Source organism: Bos taurus, chromosome 5 (genome assembly GCF_002263795.3).
Source record: "Bos taurus isolate L1 Dominette 01449 registration number 42190680 breed Hereford chromosome 5, ARS-UCD2.0, whole genome shotgun sequence".
NCBI classification, from domain to species: Eukaryota; Metazoa; Chordata; class Mammalia; order Artiodactyla; family Bovidae; genus Bos; species Bos taurus.
Genome location: NC_037332.1, coordinates 26,418,611 through 26,436,367, shown reverse-complemented (window position 1 = coordinate 26,436,367; position 17,757 = coordinate 26,418,611). Strand labels below are relative to the sequence as shown.

The following is a 17,757-nucleotide window of genomic DNA, read 5'->3' as shown; positions in this document are numbered from 1 at the left end:
TCAACCCTTCAGGCTCCAGAAAATCAACTCATGAGGGAAATAAAACTTTCTTGGTAAGACTTTCTTTGTATTCCTTTCTTCATCCTTTATGGAACATGGCAGAAGGGGAGGGTCTAGGAATAAGAGTTAAGAAGGTATTGAATAAAAAAATGAAAAAAAAAAAGGCAGTTTCAACAAAATTATTTAAAAAGTACATGATGAAAAACTGTTTGATATATAATGATATTCACATAAACCATGACACGGCAGCTAACACACAGGAGGCATCTAACGGCATCAGACAGGGAAAATGGCTGAGAAATCCTGTGTTTATATGTTGCTGTGAGAGCTTGGGTTCTGTGTTGGATTTGTCTTTCCTGGACAGGTATTTGCCTTAGCTGCTAACAATGAGTTTCTGGGTCAACAAACAAAAGAAACTATTTTTTTCTTATTTACAAAATCCAAAATAGGCTCTGCCAAATAGAGGTTCACAATGAATGGGTGCATTTTCAGCTACTTATCCAAATATGTTGAATAGACTTTTATATTCATGAAGGCTAAAAAGAAGATACTTCTAAACTTGCTTTGTATTTATATAAACAGCTTTAGAAAGGGTGCAAGAGCAACATGTATTCCTAAACACAGTGTACTGGGAAACAAACACCAGCAGAATAACAATATGAAAGAGAGCAAGGCAGATTTCATTACAGTAGAGTGCCTACCCTTCCTCATAACTTGGATTTACACACTGCAAATCCTCTGATCTGATTACCTCCAGTGATCACGTAAAACACCGGCTTTAAACTCTTTGCCTTAGTGATAAAACAGCCACTTTGATTCACAACGAGACATTCTCAATAAAGTATATTGTAAACGTACCTGTCCACAGCCCGGGGCATTGCACACAAACGGTCTGTCGTCTCCCATATTTCATAGAGCAGAGCGGAGCTGAGGAGGGGGAGGTAGGGGGAAAAGTTATGTTAAATACGCTGGAGTTAAAAAAAAAAAAAAGTGCTTCAAAAATATCAAGCCCAGAAACAGGTGTTCCAAGAATGCTGTCTATCAAAGCTGTAAACACAGGCTACTTTGGGGAGACCCATTAGACAGGTGGCATATGATCTACTGTGCCTCAATTGAAACTTTTAATTAGAAAAATGTAGACCTGAAGAGTAAAGGAATTTCAAACCTTTTGCTATTTTCCCTCTTTCTGCTATAGTATATAACACACTTCTCCAGTCTGCTGAATTACAACCAGTGTAGTTCCCTACGTCAATAAATCCACTGAACGCTTGATGCGGAAGCCGTATTTCTGAACTAGAGAAGACCAAAATTTGTCATTTAATTAATTAAGGGATTATAGGAGGGGTGCTCCATTTTACAGGGCCATAATCTGGCTCCCTGGTGTATAAACTATGAGACTGTTGGCAAGGGCTGTTTATCCCAGATTATTGCCAAAGAAAACAAAGCACCCATCCTATTGGGCTACATGGGAAATGATTTTCATTAATAAAAAAATAAAAATAAAACCTTTCTCTCCCTACGGGGAGCCTCCTTCTCCCCCCACCAATCATCTGTGGCAAATGGAGAAATATCGGTGCCCTTCCCCCCTGATTCTATTTATGGCTAGGTTTTTAAAAGCAGCAATAAAACAAATGTCGACTCTTTGGGGGTTTACTGGGTGAATATGTTCCGGCTGTTTGTGCTGCTCTCGGCCAGAGTTCTTGGGCTGCTCCGTTGCAGCCAACAGATGTGAGCTGCTGCAGGGGATAAAAGAAATGGCACTAAAAGGCATCACCATCCATCCTCTCTGTTTCTCTGAAGAATTAACAGGGTTTATACTGTTGCTGTTTTTTAATTATTGAAGCTAAATTCTTGAAATGTTGATCAAAATTCTTTGTCAAAGAACAATAATTCCAAATGTATGTGTTGGGGGAAATTTCTCACATCCTAACTAGGAATAAAAATAGAAGTGGAGATGAATAGATTAGAAATGTAAATCATAGTAAAAATATCCCTAAAAGATGTACCATATTTTGAAGGAGTAAAACAGAAAAAAGGGAGGGTCACAAAAATAGTCTTTTAAAATAAAACCCCTAAAGGACATTTTCAAACATCCTTCTACAAGAGTGAAAGCTGTATGAAAGAACAAGAACAAGGGAAGATGAAAGAGAAGAACTACAATCTGAATATGCCTAGAAACGATTTCAGAACTGTAGCCAAACTTTGAATTTTTATCTTGAAGATAAACCAAAATGTCAGGTTAACCTCAGTCAGGTCTACATCAAAATAAAATATTAAAGTGCTAGATGGAATCCGACAATCAGAAACTTAAAAACATGCTTAAAACTCAGATGGGAGTGGAAACATCTCTCCTACTCTGTTAAGACTCACTCTGGGGTTGGATGCCCGTATTTCTGGTAGTCTGATCAGTAATTCCACAACTAATCGGTGTTTAAAATTGTGGGATGCCCATAAAATAGAAAGGGCTTCTTAGTAATCCTTCAGTGTGATAGAACAGGGTCTAACTATGAAGGAAACTGATGCTGCAGCACTGCTGTAATGGAAGAGAGCCTGTATGTACATAGGTGTACACAGATTTATCTCACATTTAGCCAGGATAAATTGCTTCAATAAATTCTGTTCCTAGGAGAGGCCAGTTCAAGCTGATGACTGGGTACTGGGAAAATGAGAGCTTTATTCTTCACATAGCCCCAGGACAAGGGGGTTTTCTGGTTTGTTTGTTTATTTTAAATACATCATGATTTTTTAGCACTTTCTATAACTACATCATAGTGCAAAAAATAAATACAAATATCAATATATAACAGTAAATAAATGCAAAGACCAATGCCACTATGGCTGAAAACTCAGAACATTTCTGGAAAGCAATTATCTCCGGAAAAATCCTAACAACTGCCCTGCTAGAGATAATTCTACTTCCTAGTCCCAGAACCTGCTTTCCTAATATAATCACTAAATGAGAATTTTATTCCAACAAGATCCTCTAACATATTTTTAACCAGGAAGCAAGCTACAAGGTCTAGAATAGATATAACATAAAGAACCAGACAGGATTCCTAATTTTTTACCTCGGTTGTTTTGGAGGCTAAGTTTTCTCAGTTTTCTACCGATTTAGAGGGAAAAACGGGTCTTGGCTGAGGAATGGGACAGTACTGGAATGGTTTTCCTCAAACCACAAAATTCAAAATTTTTGATTTTGCACAGTCACATCACAATATATGGTTTTCAAATTTTATTTCATTGCACCCTTACTAAAAAATAGAGATGAAAAACTATGATTTTCTAAAAGTGGGGAAAAGGGCAAAATAAGTTTGGGGGAAAAGCATTAAAATGTAACAGAAGCAAGCATTCTCACACCTCTTAAATACTCAAATTTGACAGTCACTATCTAGGATTTCCTGCTTCCTTCCCATTTGCTGGCTTTTGTTTGCCATTTTCACCAAAGGGAGACCACAATGGGAGGAAGAAGACCCTCTCTTTTACATACCTACAATTCTCCTTCTTCTTTTTGGGCTGCAACACAACGCATGTGGGATCTTAGTTCCTGACCAAGGATCAAACCAATGCCGCCTGCATTGGAAAAGCATGGAGTCTAACCACTGGACTGCCAGGGAAATCCCCCTACAATTCATTCCCTCAGTCTCTTGCCTTCTTTCATTTCCATCATTCTTGCTTTTAGCTTCAAAGTGATATCTCTTAGAAATATTTAACTACAATAATGATCTGTCTCCCCACTTAAAAAAGAATTTCCAGTTAGCATCCGTTAAAAAATTTCTTTCATTCCCAATCTGCTGTATCAACTGCTGCACATAAAGAATGCGATTGCTTATTCCTCTTTGATACTTAAATCTCTAATTATGAAAGGTCAAACTGATGCCTTCTCAAAAAACAAATAGCAACACATTTCTGTAGTACAAAGACTGAGACAAAAGGTGAAATCTTGAATGATGATGCTGTCATTCACTAGAATTTAACTCACAGCCCATCTGTAACTGTACTGCTTGACAAGTAGATCACGTGTCCAGGCATGGCACTCAAGTCTGTGGTCTGTTTCTCAATCTATTCTTCAGGATGAAACTCAAGCATTTTACAGAACTAAGCAATAAATAACAGAGAGAGGATACACATATTTAGAAACATTTCCAAGGAAAAGTGAAATGCTCTCAATGGAGATCTCAAAACAGGAAAACAAAGATGCAAAAAAGAGCTGTCCTAGGGGCCAAGATAAAAGCTCACACCCTCAGATTCACCAGAATGCATGAATGATGAGAACTGGTATTCACTTAAAAGAGAGAAAGTTATTTGAATGCTGACAGAGAGAAAAGTGAAGAAAACCCTAGGTTTAGAGAATGATTTTTAATGACTGGGGTCATTTAATAGAATCTTTCTTATATAATTTTGTCAGAGCCAGAAATATACCCTAAAATGTATATAAAATGTATATACATAAGTATACATATGTATATCTATCTGTTCTTTTTTTAAATAGAATGAGGATGGAGTCTGTCACTGAGGTCTACAAAGTCATTTCTCTGGAACTGGTGGTAATATGATCATTTCTTTAGTAACCAACTGATGTTAATAAGAAAACCCAACTTTAGGTAAGCAATAAAAGCCATGGTAAGGAATAAAAGCCACGTACCAACACACCCAAGCGCCTGTTTTAGGTTCCTAATAACAAAAAGCAGATATTCCTAAGTACAAAAAAATGAGAAGGGCATATACAACATAAACATCAAAGATTCATGAAAATCTAGAAGGGGTTCAGACTAACTATCATGCATTTTCAAAAACATTACTAAGAAACTATTAAGTGCCAGGCAAAGTAGACATAAAAATAAAGACAGTCCTTTGCAAAAAAGCAATCTTTCATCTGTGTGAAAAAAAAAAAAACCAGAACTAGACAGTAGTCAGGGCTTCCCTTGTAGCTCAGCAGGTAAGATTCTGCTTGCAATGCAGATCTGGGTTCGACTCCTGGGTCGGGAAGATCCTCTGGAGAAGGAAATGGCAACGCACTCCACTATTCTTGCCTGGAAAATCCCATGGACAGAGGAGCCTGGCAGGCTACAGTCCATGGGGTCGCAAGAGTCAGACACGACTTAGTGACTAAACCACCAGACAGTTAAGCAGTAAAAAACAGATTTTATTTAGGAGCATTGCAACAGAAGCTAAGAGACTTCAGTACATAACTGGGCTCAGTTTTAAATATACCATCAGTGAGTGGGAATTTATAGCCAAGGTATAGGGTGGGGGTCAGTGACTAGAAAATTACCAAGAGGAGACATAAGGGATAAGGAAGAGTCTGGTTAAACTAACCTAACAAGATTCTTCCTGAAGACAAGCCAGGGTGATCAGACATCACCTGAGGGATGGTAGAGGATGAAGAACCTGATCAGATATGAGCGTGAACAGATTTTGAGGGGGAGGGGGTTCTTGGTAAACTGACTTAGCAAGGTTCTTGCTAAAATTCAATTTTACAAGGGAGATGGGCCTAAAAGAAGGTTCAGGAGCCTGACTAAAGTTTGGCCAGGCAAAGAATCCTATTAACTAGCATGAAACGTGCCAAGTTAAGATAAGAATGATGGCTTAATTTACAAGTTCAATTAGTCAGAGGTTGATCAGTGTACATATTAGATCTCTTATTATTTCTCCTATTCCTTAAGATCATTTATCAAATTATTTTGCTAGCAATTCCAGAATATATATACATGAGCACAATAGAGATGGTTAGGTCTTGGTAAAATATTTGACAAAGAGATGTATGAAACTAATAACTAAGATTCATCTTTGGGATCAAAAAGTAAATTTATATATTAATATATAATTATATATTAATAATAAAATATATTATTAATATATAAATTTACTTTTTAAATTAAAAAGTTGATTAATTCACTGAACACCTTTATTCAGCACCTAACACACACTCTAGGCTCCAAAACTCAATGAGTCAGACAAGATATCTGCCCTCATAGTGCTTACTTAAGAGTCTACAAAGATGAAACAAATACAAGTTAAAAATAATTTCACATTAATAGATAATTGCTATAAAAGATGCAATGGTAATGTGTTAGTAACAAGGAGTGGACTACTTTAGTTTCATACATAAAAAGGAAATGGCTGTATTATCTGTGACCAGAAGGAAAATGGGGCAGAATATAGAGATTCAGTTTAAAACTTCTGGAAGCCCTTTCTTTCTTAACACAGTTGATGTTCAATAAATGTTTATTAATTTAATTTGAAGTCAGTATTCAAGTATGCTGCTACTGCTGCTAAGTTACTTCAGTCGTGTCCGACTCTGTGCGACCACATAGACAGCAGCCCACCAGGCTCCCCCGTCCCCGGGATTCTCCAGGCAAGAACACTGGAGTGGGTTACCATTTCCTTCTCCAGTGCATGAAAGTGAAAAGTGAAAGTGAAGTCGCTCAGTCGTGTCTGACTCTTCGAGACCCTATGGACTGCAGCCTACCAGGCTCTTCCGTCCATGGGATTTTCCGGGCAAGAGTACTGGAGTGGGTTGCCGTTGCCTTCTCCGATATTCAAGTATACTTTGCTGAAATTTTACACTTATCTTTCCAAGTTTTGCAGAAAGCTACTGGGTTCACAAGACAACTGCGATGTAGATTATTTATGTAGTTAAAGCAATATATATTTAAGACATTATTTTAAATACATATTTACAACTACCTTGTGCCTAAGGAACTTTATGTGACTACACCCAATCAATTCTATGTTCTTATCATACAAATAACATAGAAGAAGTTCTACAGTTTTTGGTTAGAGTGTTAAAAATGGGGAGAAGAGAGGTATTCATCAAGTTAATTGACCCTTGAAAACAAAACCTAGACCACAGATTTTAAGATACATTTTCAAGTATAAAAGAATGCTTGCTAATCAAGGATGCAGCAGAGAGGGAACCTTAATATGAGACTTTGGGGAGTACATTATTTGGACAATCTTTCTGGAAAGCAATCTGGCAATGTTTATATTAAGTGTCTTAAAATGTTTTATATCCTTTGAACAAATAATTCTTCTTTGGGGACTTTATTCTGAGGCTAAAGCCAGAAACATGGATAATCTATATATGAAAATGTTCACCACAGTCATATTTATAACAAAAAAAGGAAAAGGAATTAAATAAAATGTTTACAAAGGATGGAAAAATATAAATTGAAACACTGTCTTACAATATATATAAGTTGTTAATAATAACATTTCTCAAAGCTATTTAACAACATGAGAAAATGCTATACATTAAGTGCTATACATTAAGTAGGATACAAACTTGCACATGCACCATAATTCCAAATCTATAAAAAAGCAAACAAAATAATAAGCACAGAACAAGATGAGGGCAACAACATCAAATGTTAACAATGGTTATCTCTGGATAGTAGCAGTCTAGATGACTGTATTTTCTTCTTTCTACCTGCAGTGTTTCCCAAAGTCTCTACAATGATCATAGATTGCTTCTAATAAATCAAATAATAATATAATTTAATAATAAAAATACTGATTTGCACGACTAAAAAATTTCTGAGTTTAAAAAAAAGGCTTGTATCTGCTAGACTATTCTAAATCACTAACAGTATAGTATTTAAAAACCATACAAAGTTGTTCACTCTACATTACAAAGCAACAGAACCATAGAATCAACTGATAAGTTCAAAATGGACTACCAAAAAAGCTTTCTAAAAATATAAACAGCATCATATATCAATAGAAATAGATGTGGTAGAAACTCAGATTGATACACAGGGTAAATCAAGCATTTCAAGATAATTCCTTCTTTGTTACCCTCAAGGATCCATTTTCAGAAACCCACGAATGCTGCCTAACAATAAAAAGTAGTACTTATATTAAAACACCTAGAAATTGCCCAACCATTCATCACAAAGGGAACAGAGCTGAAATCAAGGTACAGAATGTCTTTCAGTGAGCTACAAACAAGATAAAACATTCAGACACCCAAACAGAGCTCTATAGGCTCTATGCCCCTATGATACTGAAAAGAAAAAAATTATACACAGCTCTCTTCTAAGAACATAACTCTGGTTACCAAGTTTCAGATTCTAAGATAATTTAGCTGCTGCTAAGCAAAGAGCACAAACACTGAAGGGGTCCACCACAGCAGTCTCAACATTTTATTATACACACAGTAGGACACTGTGTTGCTGTGACTCGAATTACATCCAGAACACTGACTTAAGGAAAAGATTCCAATAAACATATGAGACTATAATGAAGGTATTTAACCCCAGACACCATAGAAGACTCAAGTTTAACTAGACAGTAGATTATTTAGGAAGTGAAATTTCTGTTCATAAAATCTGGGTTCATTTGCCACTGTATTATTTAGCATAACAACAGTTTAACACATTATTTCATTAGCAGGTAATCCAAATGCCTCAAAAGGATTGCATAAAAAGCATGTATACTTTTATAAACTTAATTAGCCTTTTATAAGGTCCTTTGCTAACTAACAAATTGGAAAACTGAGGTAGAGAGTTAAAAAAAAATAGGCAAAAGGTAAGTCAAGTAGTTGAAGTTGGACTAAATCCTAGTTACCTGTTCTCACACATCCCAAAGAAGATATAAAAATGGACACCATATCTTTTTGTAATACCTGAAAGTTGTATGGTAACTTGCATATTGTATGACTACTTTCAACTGAATAGCACATTTCCAAGTTTACACACAAGTGTTTCTTATATAAATGAATGTCCAGAAACATGACTTTGAAGGACTACAGTTTCTTGGAGCATTATTTTTGTCTAGGAAAATTAAATAATATTTATGGCTTTAACAATAAGTATGTTTTATCATAATAATTTTTAAACTCATAAACCAGTTACAGTATACATCAAGGATTGGCAAACTCCAGCCCATAGGCCAAACCCAGCCTGCCACTTGGTCTTTTTTGGTCCACAAGCTATGAGTGGTTTTTACACTTTTAAATGGCTGAAAAAAAAACAAAGGAAGAAAATTTTGTGACGTGAAAATTTTATGAAATTCAAATTTTAGTGTCCATAAATAGTTTTATGAGAACACAGCCATGCTTATTCTCTGCATGTTGTCCCTGGCTAGCTACTTTTGTGCTGCAATGGCAGAGTTGTAGTTATAACAGAGACCTCATGACTTCAAAGCCTAACATATTTACCAAGAGGCCTTAGTTTGCAAACTTTTGGTATTATGATAACTATTATTAATTAAAATACAAGGTTAAGATATCCCAAATATGACAAATGTCAGAGTGCTTAATAATAAGGACTTATATTAGGACTATTCAAGTACCAATTTTTTTATTTGACTTCTTAAAATTTAGAAAATAGATTTTCTTAAAATATGATTAAGCTATCTCCAGGGTTCTCAATCTTTAGCATATTCATGTAGACACAGTGTAAAAATACAGATCCCCAGACCTCCTCCTGGATTCTCTTGGCTTTGGTGCCCAAAAATCGACACTAAAAAACACCCTGGGTGATTCGGATGCACGTGGTCAGTAACCCACCCTTTGAGAAGCATTAAGATGGTTGGATATTCCTCCTACATGATAAACAGCTGTATTTTTCAAGTGTGGTTCTCAAAGAGGGCCTCAGGGATCCTTACAGGTCCTTGAGACCCTCCCAGAGGGTTCATGGGTATTCAGAACATACATGGGCAAAAGACCTGTTAAGAGGCAACATAAGTCTGGGTGTTAAAAGTTCACAGATGTGGTATCAGATTCTATACAACAGCCTACTTTTAAGAAGCTATCACTTTTCAGATTTTGATGTAGTTATCAAAGAAGAAAGATTACCAACAGTTATCTGAAAAGAATCTTTTCTTTTCCTATTACATATCTGTGTAAGCACAGGTTTTCTTCAGATACTTCAACCAAACAACATATTGTTAACAGATTAAATGCAGAAACAGATACGAGAATATGGATGTTTTCTATCAGCCAGACATTTGATGTTCTTCTCCCCAACTTTTTAAAACTATAGATACATTTATACTGTTATTTTAAAATAAGTATATGAAATATTTTAAAATTTTCTCCATTTTAATTTCTAATATGGTAAATACAAGTAGATACAATAAGCAAAAGCTCTTTGGAGTCCTCTTTAAGAGTGTAGAGGGGTGGGTACTAAGACCAAAAGCAGTTTGAGACCCACAGTTTGAGAAATAAACAGTAGAGTGCCCTGAACTGATCAAAGAGAAGGTTAAAATTAATTTCTGGATTTCAGGCTCAGACATGCAGCGACAGGTTTCAAAGAAAGGAGCCAGTTTAAATAGACCAAATAGTTTTGTAGCAAATGACTGAAAACAGATGGGAGTGAGAATTAGGCTGAATCATAAGTTAGGCAACACATGGTCAAAGCTTAGAAGCTGTATGGAAGTAGCTTCATACAGGCAATTACTAGACTAGAACTTTTTAAAAGCCTCTCCAGGCTTTTGGAGGATTCAAGGAACTATTCTGAGCTATTCTCAGGAAGGTTAATAAAGCAAAAACAAAGAAGAAATAACTTGCTAAAGTGATAGCAAGGAAGCGGAGTTAGAAACAACTAGAGAACATTATACCTATCTATGCTTGGTCTCAATAAGATTTTAGAAGTAAAAAAATTCCTGGAAACTGATAGGCTGTCAAAACTCTGGCGTTGTTTTGTTTTTTTTCCTACTCATTTTCAGGTAAAGTGTGTTCCCTGAAACAACAAAGCAATAGCAATCAAAGGGCCAACACTGATCTTTGAGGATAAATTTTAAATCTTCATGGACTTAAACAGGCTGCAAACAACAACAAACCTGATAGACTTTAATATTAAACCCGAGTATGAGTTTGGTCCCAGATGGGAAATAGCTATAATATCCCACAATGATAATCATGGAGACCCTCAAAAGTTCTCAAGAAAAAAATTTATTTTCTAATACTGTCCACATACTGGCAACACAGTGACCTATCTAGGGTATTGCAATGTTCAATGACTTTCAGAAGTCCCTAACATAGGTATGTAAAATATTAGCAAACTACTGCTTGACCAAAACTTAAAAAAAATTAAATGGTGCTATGAAAGACATACCAGTACCAGAAATACCAGAAAAATCATGTTAAATCCTAGTTTTATTTAAGTTTGATAAAGCTTAAATAAACATTACTGGCAAGAAACTTGGTGACAACACAAATCATTTATAGCAATCGTGTTATATTCAATAAATCATCCTGTTTTTATAATAAAGGCAAGCATATTCCTATTTCAAAAAGAATGGTTATATTCTATTTTTTAATCTGAAAAAGTGACATTTATCTTACCTGGTAAATTTTAAGCCCCAAATAAAACTGACCAATTTAGAACATAAATCTCTCTCTGTTAGGTCAGAAAGAAGCACCATACTAGATAAGAAGATATTAGTAAATAACTTCACTCAAAGAAAACAAGTTGGGTTTTGTGAGGAGATGAGACTATGGCAGAACAAAACTATTCCCAGGGAAGCCCAAGACATAAACTCACAAAGTAACTTCTCAAGCTAAATCTTGGCTCTTGTTAGACTTTCACAAATTGATATTTATTAAGGATAAATGCAGTACTGAATTAGAGAAACTTTTGGCACAGTCAGGTTTCAAATACATGAAAACGTTTAGGATTAAATTCACCAAAAGATGAGACGCTAACAAAGTTGTGAGTTTGTAATGAGTTTTGTTTTCCCTCATGACACTACTGTAGTAGCTCACCTTTGGTTTATTTATTTTTTTTTATAGCGACTTTATTTATTTTATTATTTTTTTAATTTAATTTTATTTTTAAACTTTACATAATTGTATTAGTTTTGCCAAATATCAAAATGAATCCGTGGTTTAGTTGGGAATCTTTCCTAGATGTCTGCTTCAAAAGTTTTAAAAACTGAGTAGTAAATTTGTCTTTTCATAAAACCTCTCCTGAATTTTAACATTCATCCTTCCTCTCCAAGGAAGCCAAGGAGTTTATGTTTACTTTCAAAGCTGAACTGAAATTTGCTTCACTGTATACAGGCAGTGAATATATTATTCAGATTTTTTTTCCCCTTAAGTTTCTCAACAAAAGGACAAACAAGAGAACCAAAGGAAACAAAATACTATGATTTAACAGAAGAAAAAAAAACAAAACCAACCACATTCTTTCAACACAGTGTCCACCAGGGAAATTCTGAAGAGAAAATGTCATGATAAAATACTTTAAGACATAAAATGACTCCAATGCAAAATATTTGTTGTTGATGACTTTTGTTCTGCTTTTAGCTCACAGGAATTATTATTTCTTGTCATTTATGTTCCTTGCTTTTTGTTTATCCATTCCCACTGGGTCAGTAGAACCATTTCAATTTCATTTTCTTTACATTCTATTTTTCTTCTTGATTCTTAAATAGTAAGTTCCTTGATCTGAGCCTCTACTTATGAATTTTGGGGCTGGAAAGGACTTTGAGGGGTCATCAAGTCCGTATTTCTGCGTTCTAGGAAAATTCATAATTACGATCTTAGATGGATGAGAATGTTATCAGAAGAAAATGTATTCTGTCCCTACAGAGTGCTACTTCATTCCACACAAACATTTCCATACAGAATGTGCAATTTGCTAAAAATGAAAGTAAAAATTAAAACCCCAAAAGAGGAAGATGCTTTAAAATTGCATTTATCAGCTAAAATTGCTCAAACATAAATTGAACTATCAGGCTAAAATTAACACACAGTAAAGTTGTTGGCTGCCAACATAAAGTCTTCAGTCCCTAGAGATGTCTTCTGATGTTTTATCTCATTTGTAAGCACCATTTTCCCTACAGAACAGAGCAAGACAAATTTAGACCACCACACTAATAAACTATAATTTAAATATGTATTTACATATATGGGCTTCCCTTGGTGGTAAAGAATCCACCTGCAATGTAGGAAACAACAGGTTCGATTCCTAGGTCAGAAGATTCTCTGGAGAAGGAAATGACAACCCACTCCAGAATTCTTGCCTGGGAATCCCATGGACAGAGAAGCCTGGTGGGCTACGGTCCGTGCGGGTTGCAAAAGAGTTGGACACGACTTAGCAACTAAACAACAATATACATATATATGTGTACATTTTTTCTTCACAAGTGCTATAGTTTATTTCAAACATAAAACATAGAGATAAATGCAAATTCAACTGAAATTTAAAAATTAATTATATAAATTAACTGGATCTTAGGCTTTAAGAACAGAGGTACTGGAACTTCCCTGGTGGTCCAGTGGCTAACACTCCTCACTCCCAAAGCAGGGGGCCTGGGTTTGATCCCTGGTCAGGGAACTAGATCCCACATGATGCAACTAAGAGCTCACACAACTAAGACCCTACCCAGCCAAATAAATAAAATCAATGTTGTGTTTGTTTTTTTTTTAACTATTCAGTGCAGTGAAAAAAGAAGCCCTACTTGCCCCTGTACTTTGTATTGATCAGATTATATCAAATGTTATATTCAGATCTAAATAAGAAATTCTAAAAACTCAAGCAGGTTGACAAGGAGGCTGAACTTTATTAAAAATGTAACTTAAGGAATGGTTGAAAGAATATGGGATATTTACCCCAGTAAGAGAGAAGTTTTAACAGGACATAACTGTCATCAAACATTTGAAGGGCTACCAGGTTGACAAGGAATTAGGTTTATTTATTGTAGCTTCAGATGGCAGGAGTAAAGAGCACCACAATGTAAAGAATGTTCTAAAAGTAGAGCTCCAATAATGGAACGGGGTATCTATGAAGTAGGGATCGCTTCCTCACAGCATTCAAAAGTTAAAAGACCATCCACCAAACATTCCAAAATGATGCATTTCCACATTTCAAGAATATACTTGATCCTAAAAATAGGCCTGCTAGGGGAAGGCAACATTCAAAAATGAGAAAATTAAAAATCATTTTGTCATGTTTCTAGAAATGGAAGACTTTCTCCCATGAACTCTACAATCATAGTACCACAATCAGAGAAACCAACAACGAAAGAAATACTGTTTTTCTTTTTAAATGAATCCTGCATTTGTTTTTCTCAAAGAAACAACATACGCACCTTAACTTTCGTACCTTTATCAAGGGATAAGGGACAATTGTATGCCAGCCTGCCAACTAGTTTCAAAAAGAGAGCTGTTTTTATTAGACATTTATATGGCAATGCTATTTGCTCCACCTAAAACTTCCTTTCAAAAAGGTTCCTCCTCATCAGACATGGATAGGAGGCTACTGTATCACTGACTCCCTCCTACTGCAGCCTAGGAAAAACGCACTCTTGACGTGTACAAAACAGTAACTTGTGAGAATTTCAGAGCAGCTGTGTTCAGGCAGAGCCAGGGACTTAAAGCAGCAGTTTGAGCGTTGGTTGAAAAAAACAAATTTAATTCTGAACTGGAAGTGGGAAAGGAAAGGAGATGAAAGAGGGAGAGGAAAGGGACAGGGAAGAGAAAGGAGATATACAACGGTATTTATTAACATTTTAAAGCCATGGTAAGCAAAAATGCTTAAAAGTTACAACACTGAAACTATCACAGGTTGTACCCTTTGATCGACAAGTTTAAAGATGAGCAGTGTTTATTATACTCTAGCCTTCTGCTAGGTGGTAACACTAATGAGACAGTGCTCAAGTCAAAGCCATCACAAATTACAGGATGGAAGAATAAAACAAGGAACTTTGCTCTCATTGGAAATTTCTTTGTGCTACTGCCAGGCAAACTGTGAAAATGTCCGAATATCCAATAGCAATGCTCTGAATGTGAAATACTGGAACCCAATTAAGTAATTAATGCTGTAAGGACAGTAATTAATTAGTCTCAATGTGCTGCAGGGGTAAGTTCCTGGCCAGGAGGATAAATGGTTGTTGAAAACCAAAGGTTAGTACAAAGCAACATACTCTGGTTTCTCTTCATATAACACCGTTACTGGTATTTCAGATGTCATTTTGCTTCCAAAAGTAAAAGAAGGAATGTAAAAGACAAATCTGTGCAACAGCAAAGAAGTTATTAATTGACTGTACTAGCTCGTTATTAAATAATAAACAAATATCAAACAAAGGGCAAAGACTTGTCCCTTTTTTGTATAGAATTAAGAACTGGTAAGACTACTTAGTATAGCTGCCAGACTTTTCTTTAGCTTCTTTTATTACTGACATGTTACATTTCGCAATAGTCTCCACTTACCTTATATCCTCCATGTTTAAGTACAAACTGTGTTTGATTTCCCCAACCCTTGCCCCTAAGATATTATGACATATCTGTAGCTTTCTGATCTGGACACAAAAGAAGAAACTGAAAAATTTTCACTTTCCTGAAATACGTGTCCATTTTATTTACACCACTTAAAAAAAAACATAAGCTAGCTAAAACGAACTGCAACCATCCATTTGGCAACTCAAGTGGGAAAGAAACAATTAACAAAACAAACTTCAGTATAGTACATTTTTCTGTGCTTAGAATACCTATAAAGACTGATGTCTCTGCAAGAATTACTTACACTAATGCAAAGTTTTTAAACATAGGAATCAAGTGAGCTTGTGGAGAAAACTCTGCGTACCCCCACAAAACTACACTTACTATGACACAACCCTCAGAGGTACTAAAACACTCTCTGGTAAGTAGAAAACAAACTTTTAGAGTCAGGAAAGTAGCAACGCGGGAATCTGGGTAGGAGGTGCCCTGGGCAGTAAACACCCCAGTCAGAGAACATAACAAGCAATTCAGAGCAACATATAACTCCCGATGGGGCTTTGACTTGGCCACCGAAGTCCCAATCCCCCATCCCTGAGCTGAGGAACAGATGAAGTCGGCAAGAGGAAGAGACGGAGAAAGGAAATCAGAGTAGAAGTGATGAAAGTGTTCTATTTTTCTCTTTACCACTATCCCAGCTTTCTTGCAGGCTGGTTACCAGACTGGATGCCATATTCACCAAAAGCTCTAAAATCACTTCTCAGACTTCTGATACCTAAGCTAAACACCTGTCCATATCAGCCGTCTCCCAACCAAATACCTCTCCTACCCTTCTGGATTCCCCCATACCCTACCCAAAGTGATGCCTTTTGGCCACTACACCCACCCCTATTAAATCTTCCTGAACTCATCCACTTAATTTTCTTCATATCCATACTTTTTCTCTGATATCTTGTCCCTGATAGGTTTTCTTATAATTCAATAGAAATGCCACACTCTCACTTCCACTTACTCCTTCCTATCTTCCCAGCAAAACCAAATGCTATGTTTTCACCTACTCAACCCTACCTCCTGCCTATTACCCCTAACTCTTCCAATGCCAAGCCTCTAACCCCACTCTTTGGAGAAGTCCAGCGTCTTCAATCAGTTTAGTACCCTTCCCCTTTCTCCCATTCCACCCCATTCCAGGCTCCACTAGACTTCCATTCCCTCAGGATTCAACTCCCCTCTTCTTGCCACGCCCTGTGCCCCCCGGGGCTACTTACCCCAAGTTCTCCCCACACTTCAGGCCTCTGGCCCCGCCTTCCCCCCCAAAGGAAGGAGGCGGGAGGAGGGAGAGAAGAGGGGCGTCACTCCGCAAGGTAAAGATGACCTCTCATTAGTATTTGTGGCCGCCAATCGTAGCTTCCTTCTTTCTTATTGGTCGGCGTTAGTCCATGCCCCACCCTCTTCCTCAGACAGGGCCCGGCCACCGCCTCAGCGCCCCCGTCCAACACATACTGGGAGGGGAGCCCCCGGTCTGGGACGCTGGGATTGACCAGAGTTGACGGGGAGACGCCCGTCAGGTCATGGACTAGTTAATGTTAACAGGACTCACCCTCTGGTAGCTCCGTCGCCTCCCGCCCGCCCGCGATCGGTCCCACAATCTATCTCCAGCTCCTTCTTTCCCCCCTCAGCGGAGCAGATACTTTTCTCTCGTCCGGCCAGGCGCTCTCACTTCTCGCGAGACGTAGAGAGGGGTTGGAGGAAGGGCGAGATCCGCCGAGCCAGGTCGGAAAGAAGCCGAGGGGCCGGGCTCCGGAAAAAGAAGGGGCGCGACTTTCGGTGGGCAGGGCTAGGGAGGAAGGCTGAGCGAGTTCCCTAGGCGCTGGTCACACGTGTTCGACTGCAGAGTGTAAGGGGAGAAAAATAAAAAGAAGGAAAGGGAATGCTTACAGGTGCCTGTAGTAATGGAGATCCAAAGTATTCTCATACTAGAGAATTAGATTATTACAAAGAGCACACTTTAAAAACAAGACAAGGTTATATACCTCAATAAAGCTGTTTTGGTTTTTTTTTTTTTTAAGAACGGGGGAAGGGAATTCCCTGGCCTACCAGTGGTGAGGACTCCGCGCTTCCACTGCAGGGGCCACGGGTTCCAACCCTTGGGGATGGAACAAAGATCCTGCAAACCCTGTGGGACGGCCAAAAAAAAAAAAATTTTTTTTTTTTAAATCGTTTTAAAGGGGGGGAAAAACCGAGACAGCTACACAAGGTGATTCAGTGTGCCAAACAGTCGAGTAGTTGCATTTTCTTTTTGGCACTTAGAATAGCATCACTGTAGCCGTAGTCTCTGCTCTCTCTTTGTGTGTATGGGGGTAAGGGGTTGCTGTATATGGAGGTGGAGAGTTCTATCATTTTCTTTTGAGTATCTTTACAGTGGGGCCACCAATCCCATTTTACTCAGAGTTGTAATAATCAAATGAGATAAGCTATATGAAACTTGTTTGGTATTAAAAGGCACTATACTTATTACGCAGAAAGTATTTTAACAAATTCTTAGAACATACTGTGTACAAAGAACTAGGTGTGGGGAGAAGAGTAGACAGACC

At 37.2% G+C, this 17,757-nt stretch overlaps 1 protein-coding gene across 6 annotated transcripts in view; it reads right to left on the bottom strand.

The window, feature by feature from the left end:
* Positions 1-16,867, bottom strand: part of ATF7 (activating transcription factor 7) — a 95,226-nt gene extending 78,359 nt beyond the window's left edge. Inside the window, exons 1-2 of one of the 6 annotated variants that reach the window (XM_005206196.5) lie at positions 16,764-16,867; positions 859-927 (exon numbers count right to left, since the gene is read on the bottom strand). In XM_005206196.5, the coding sequence (XP_005206253.1) occupies positions 859-906 (48 nt within the window). In that variant the 5' untranslated portion in view covers positions 907-927; positions 16,764-16,867. Of the gene's footprint in view, positions 1-858; positions 928-3,487; positions 15,121-15,160; positions 16,479-16,763 lie in introns of those variants that run through there. The other 5 variants (NM_001192843.1, XM_059886666.1, XM_010804892.4 and 2 more) reach the window with 5 other exon arrangements.
* Between the last annotated feature and the right edge of the window lie 890 nt (positions 16,868-17,757).